Source organism: Polypterus senegalus, chromosome 2 (genome assembly GCF_016835505.1).
Source record: "Polypterus senegalus isolate Bchr_013 chromosome 2, ASM1683550v1, whole genome shotgun sequence".
Lineage (NCBI taxonomy): Eukaryota > Metazoa > Chordata > Cladistia > Polypteriformes > Polypteridae > Polypterus > Polypterus senegalus.
In genome coordinates this window covers 31440577-31446576 of record NC_053155.1, presented here as the reverse complement: position 1 = coordinate 31446576, position 6000 = coordinate 31440577, and the positions used below count along the sequence as shown (strand labels likewise).

The following is a 6000-nucleotide window of genomic DNA, read 5'->3' as shown; positions in this document are numbered from 1 at the left end:
GTTTTTAATGTAATGAGACACTTTGGCATGGCTGTCCCATTTGCAAGGTATAGCCGAGCAGCATTTCTAGTAGCAGTGCCACTAGTATTAGCTAACCCGACCACAGATATTCCAGTTGTAGCTGTTTCACTGTACATGTTTACTCAGAATACAAGAGGAAATCAAAAAAAATAGGTGATTGTAATAGAACAGTACGTGAGAGGAAAATTTAAAGGTGAATTTTGTCATCAACAGGGCAGACTTCATAATATACAGCCACCCAAAAGTGTGGAAGAAGCTGTCCAACATAATCGAAGAATACGCTTTATCATAACAAGCAATATTTTCTTTGTGTGTCTTGGTTCATAATAATAATAATAATAATAGATTTACATAGACCACCACTTAATGAAAATGTCTCCCTGATTAGTATTTTTTATTACCAATTTTTATACCATAATTTATTCATCAAAATGAAAACCAACATGGTCTGCACGGTGGACTTTGGCCAGCCATTAGCACAAAAGCCATAGAGATGCAAATTGTCAATTTAAATATTTATTAAAAAAATAATACATTTATACTTTACGGACATAAGCATATATTGTTGATGTACCAAATAGCCTGGCAGGAACATTAAGAAGTCTATTTAAAATGTTGCTGTCTCCGAGGAGTTCACAGGTTTGACTACCATGATCTATAGAAAATGGTCAGAAGTTTAAAGAATAAAACCCTCACTCATTGAAATATACTGAAAGAACTCAAAACATGCATGATAATAATTACTCATTGATGACGTTATGCAGAATAAATAATGAATCACCCTCATCAGGAGGTGTTTGGTACCTGTCATCTTGCAGACCACTTCTACAGGTCCTTCGGTAATCCCATCATTCCTACACAGGGCTCCCTTATGCCTTTCCTGTTGGCTCCTGTCACTGTTATGTCATCTAGAAGCAGAGAGAACCACTGCTCCAATGTAACTGCCATTTTGATAAAATCTAACAAAATCTTCTTTTTTCCAGAAGGTTCTAGCATCAGTTATCATTGTACTTCTATCTGTCAGATTCTCAATTTTTTTTCTCCAGATGCACATTGAGGAAAGAGTTGAGCATTCGATACTGGTGCAAAACCAATTGAGCATGGGGTACTGGTGCAAAACCATGAAAATGGGAGTCGTGAAACAGGCAATATGGCCCAGTAGTGGCTACTGAAGGAGCCATTAGTCCTTTCTAAAATATAGAAGTGCAAGTATTTCTATTGTATTGTGATTTGTAAATCTCTTTGGATTCAGTTTTTTCACTGCTACGAAAATAAATATGATTGTAAATATGATGCAGGAATTACAGAATAAATGGGAACGATGAAGGAACACCCAAAACGTGCGAAGAATTGTCACAGAAGATTATGAAGTTAGACCTGGAGTGCTGCATTCACTTCAGGAATTCAAACACCAAGTTTCGATGAAATGGGTCAGCCTTGTGTTCTTCAGATTGGGAGTATGGTGAAAATAAATGAACAATGTAGGTACAGTCTCACTTAGGCAAGTAGGGACGACTCTTTGGTTGCAATGATCTGGTTCTCTTGTGTCTCCGGGCTTATCTTCCTGGTAAATGGAGTAGTAAGGAGTAAGACAAAGCAATATACGTTCGTGGAAAAGCTCAAAATAATGTCATTCTTGGTAGTGTGCGAAGATCAAGTGGTCACGTTTAATGAAACAGGGGAGAGGCCGCTAGGACTCCATATTGCTTTTTTCACACGTCCTTTTCGCACATATATCACTGAGCTTCTTCTTCTCTGCAATAACTAAGGAAATAAAAATGATTAGAAATGAAGGGTCAAAGATATTGTAGGCTTAATAAAACACACCACCCTTAACGTAGGAAACATTATCACAAGACTTCAGCCCAAAACAGTTAATCGCTTGCTATTAACTGTACTTTGACAAAATAACATCCAGCTTGATGGATGGCCGGGAGGTTGTCATGAAGGAAGATCGGGTAGCAGATGTGCACAGGGTAATGCCTTTCCCGGGGCGCAAGATGGCAGCAGCACGTCAGATTCCCACAAGGCTCCAGGGCAATTGGAGTTTGGCCCAGCCCTGTTGGGTTCAGTGGGAGCCTCCAGAGGGAGCTACAGAGCCCTACTTTAGGTTTCCACCACATCTAGTAGTGCTTCCAGACGATGCTGATGAGCCATCTGAAGTGCTCCGTGGTGCAGAATAAAAGGGGCCACCTCAATTCACTCGATCAATCAATCAATCAACATTTATATATATAGCACATTTTCATACAAAAAAAGTGCTTTACAAAATGAATAGAAAAGTAGAAGACACAATAAAAAATAAACATAAGTCAACATTAATTAACATAGAATAAGTAAGGTCCGATGGCCAGGGTGGACAGAAAAAACAAACAAAAAAAAAAACTCCAAATGCTGGAGAAAAAAAAATAAAATTAAAAATTAAAAATAAAAATAAAATTAAAATAAAATAAAATCTGTACGAGTCAAGAGTCGGTAGGAAGGGGGACAAAGCTTGCCAGAGGAGGAGTGGCGGCGAACAAGAAAGAAACAGACAGGACAAGAAGAAGAAAAGACATTGCTGTGCGCTTAATACTGTGCTGTATAATGAGTATTGGTGGGGAACGAACAAAGTGTTTCCCACTTGAAAGTAAAATGTGTGTTGTGCTGAACTTGTAATAATAATAATACATTTTATTTATTTATTTATTTGTAGGCGCCTTTCTAAACACTCAAGGACACCAAAAAATAGATAAAACACAGATTATAAACAAAACTAAAATACAAAAATTAAAAGCAGACAGAGCAATTGTAATCAAAGAGAAAAAGCACTCTTAAACAAATGAGTTTAAAGTTTAGATTTGAAAATTGAGAATGATTCAATATTTCTAAGCTCAGGTGGTAGTGACTGCGGTGGGTTGGCACCCTGCCTGGGATTGGTTCCTGCCTTGTGCCCTGTGTTGGCTGGGATTGGCTACAGCAGACCCCCCGTGACCCTGTGTTCGGATTCAGCGGGTTGGAAAATGGATGGATGGATGGGTGGTAGTGAGTTCCAGAACTGGGGAGCCCAGCAACTGAATGCTCTGCTCTCCATGGTGGTAAGACGGACAAAGGTGATAGTCAAGTGGATGGAGGAAGATGATCTGAGGATCTAAGGGTACAGGAGGGAATGTCAGCATGGAGAGGTCAGGCAGATATGGAGGGGCAAGGTTGTGGAGATCCTTAAACGTTAACAGAAGAATTTTGAATTGAATGCAGAACTTAACCGGAAGCCGGAAGCCTGCTGCAAGACGGGAGTGATATGGTGAATAGAGGGGGGGTTCTAGTAATGATGCGGGCAGCTGAATTCTGGACCAGTTGAAGCTTATAAAGAGATTTGCAAGAAAGACCAAAGAAAAGGCAACTGCAATAATCCAGACGAGAAGTGACAAGGCAGTTGTGTGGGGAGTGATGGAGGGGCGAATACGATTAATGTTACGCAAGTGGAAATACGCAGACCGGGAGATGTTATTGACATGGGATTGAAAGGATAAAGTACTGTCAAGAATGACACCCAGGCTCTTAAGCTGTGGGGAAGGCGAGACAGAGGAATTATCAATAACAAATGAAAAATGATCAGTTTTGGATAATGTTGATTTTGTACCAATGAGAACCTCAGTTTTGTCACTATTTAATTTAAGAAAATTTGAAGAAAACCAGGATTTGATTTTTGCTATGCAATCAATAAATGAGGAGGGTGGAAAGGAAACAGTAGGTTTGCTAGTGAGATAGAGCTGGGAGTCATCAGCGTAACAGTGGAAGCTAATGTTATATTTACGAAAGATATTACCAGGGGAAGGAGGTAAATAATGAAATGATTGGGCAGGACAGAGCCCACCTGAAGTAACAGCAGTGGGTTGGGTTGGGATGTGAAAGTTTTAAGCTGAGCAAACTGAGTGCGGCCTGAGAGGTAGGATCTGAACCAGTCTAGTGGAGTGTGGGTAATGCCAATCGAAGATAATCTATTGAGAAGAGTAGTGTGACAAATAGTGTCAAAGGCTGCACTCAGATCAAGGAGGATGAGAATAGTGATTAAACTTGTGCCTTGTGCCCGTTTGTTTTGGGTTTGGGGAGCTGGTGCGCCCCCCTGGTGGCCACACCAGTTAATTGCAGCATGGTGGCACAATAAGGAGCCCAGGGTTACCTCCTAGGTCCTCCCTTTGTGGAGTCTTCAAGTCCTCTCAGTGTCTGCATGGGTTTCCTCCAGGTGCTCCAGCATCCTTCCACTGTCCAAAAACATGCTGGTTAGGTGACTTGGTGATGAAAACTGTCCCTAATGTGTGTTTTTGTGCGTGTGGTGTGTGTTCACCCTATCCTTAAAAGGGGCATGTAAAGGATAGTTATGCTTTCTAACCATCTGCTTTTTTATTTTCCAGAGATTGTTCCTGCCTTACGCTTTATGCTAGCTGTCTCAGGCCTGAATTAAGCAGGTGAGAAAATGACATGACATGGCGTCCAGTTACTTGTGCACCATGTTCCTTTGTAATTATAAAGGCGTTCTTCCTCCATGTACGTTTTTTACAGCCATTGTCCAGTTTGATGCTTTTGCTGTGTAGTGCCTTTCAAGAATACTTATTACATTTAAAAAACTTGATTATTGGAAGAAGTGGAATAAACGTGACCAACTGCTGGCTAACTAACAGGATAGAGATTTAGTCATCAACGGCATCAGTTCTGAGTTTGGTGTAAAGGGCTAATTTTCCGACTGCTGGTATAGATTTTGGTGCTAGCTAGGCCAATGTGCATTTTACAGCTTCAAGGGAGACAAAATGGATGCTAGTAAAAACAGACCAAGAAGTCTTACTTCTGTGCCATGGAAAATTATGTAAACTATAATAAGAAATTAATTAGAAAGCTGCCTATATGGAAATAACATACTAAATAACAGTCAGCATGGGTTTATGAGAGGAAGATCTTGCCAAACCAACCATTTAGATGATTTTCAAACAGGCAACTCCAAACATTGGCATAAGCAAAGCATACAATATAACTTACTTGGACTTTCACAAAGCATTTGACTCAGCCATACTACACCAAAGATTCATTCTGAAACTAGAAGCTGTAGGCATCAGCACTAACTTACAAAACTAAATCTCGAGTTGGTTAGTTGGCGGAAGACAAAGAGTAGAGATAAGAGAAGAATGGACCACATGGAGCAAGGTCATCAGTGGAGTCCTAGGGGCCTGTCCTTGGACCGTTACTTTTTCTGATTTATACTTAATTTCATTGATTCTGGTATTGTTAGTAAACTTGTAAAATTCATAGATGACACTAAAATTGGAGGGATGGCAGACACTGAGGAGGCAGCAAAAAGAATTCAAAGACCTTCAGGACTGGGCAAACACATGGAAACTGTAGTATGACACAGAAAAGTGCAAAGTGCTACACGTGGGCAAAAGGAACGTCAATTATTAAAATAAGATGAGAGACACTGAGCTGCAGGAAGCAACCTCTGAAATGATTTAGGGGTTCATGTTGACAAATTTTCATCACCTAAGTAATGTGAAGAGGTGATTAAAAACGCAAATAAAATGTTAGGTTATTATGCTCATACTATATAATGTATTAATAAGACCATATATGGAGTACTGTGTCCAGTTCTGGTCACCACACGATAAGACACAAGCAGCACTTGAAGCCGTGAAGAGGAGAGCAACCAGGTGCATCATGGGACTTAAGGACGTGTCATATTGTGACAGACTCAGAATTAAACCTGTTTAGTCTCGAGCAGAGAAGACTGCATGGAGACCTAATCCAGGCCCTCAAAATCCTCAATGGCATTGACAAAGAAGATCCAGCGACATTCTTTCAGCTTAAGGGTGAATCGCGTACTCAAGGACATCAGTGGAAATTAAGCGGAAGTGCATTTAGGACTGAAGGCAGGAAGAATTTCTTTACACAAAGAGTTGTGGGATTCTGACAGAAACTACAGAGTCATGGAGTTGAAGCAGAAACCTTGAC

General features: G+C 40.2%; 1 protein-coding gene across 1 annotated transcript in view; it reads right to left on the bottom strand.

Annotated features, from left to right (window-relative positions):
* Positions 1–519: 519 nt before the first annotated feature.
* Positions 520–6000, bottom strand: part of LOC120524363 (phosphatidylinositol 4,5-bisphosphate 5-phosphatase A-like) — a 52818-nt gene continuing 47337 nt past the window's right edge. The window contains exon 8 of the mRNA XM_039746225.1: positions 520–1785. Coding sequence (XP_039602159.1) covers positions 1675–1785 — 111 coding nt within the window. The 3' untranslated portion in view covers positions 520–1674. The remainder of the gene's footprint in view (positions 1786–6000) is intronic.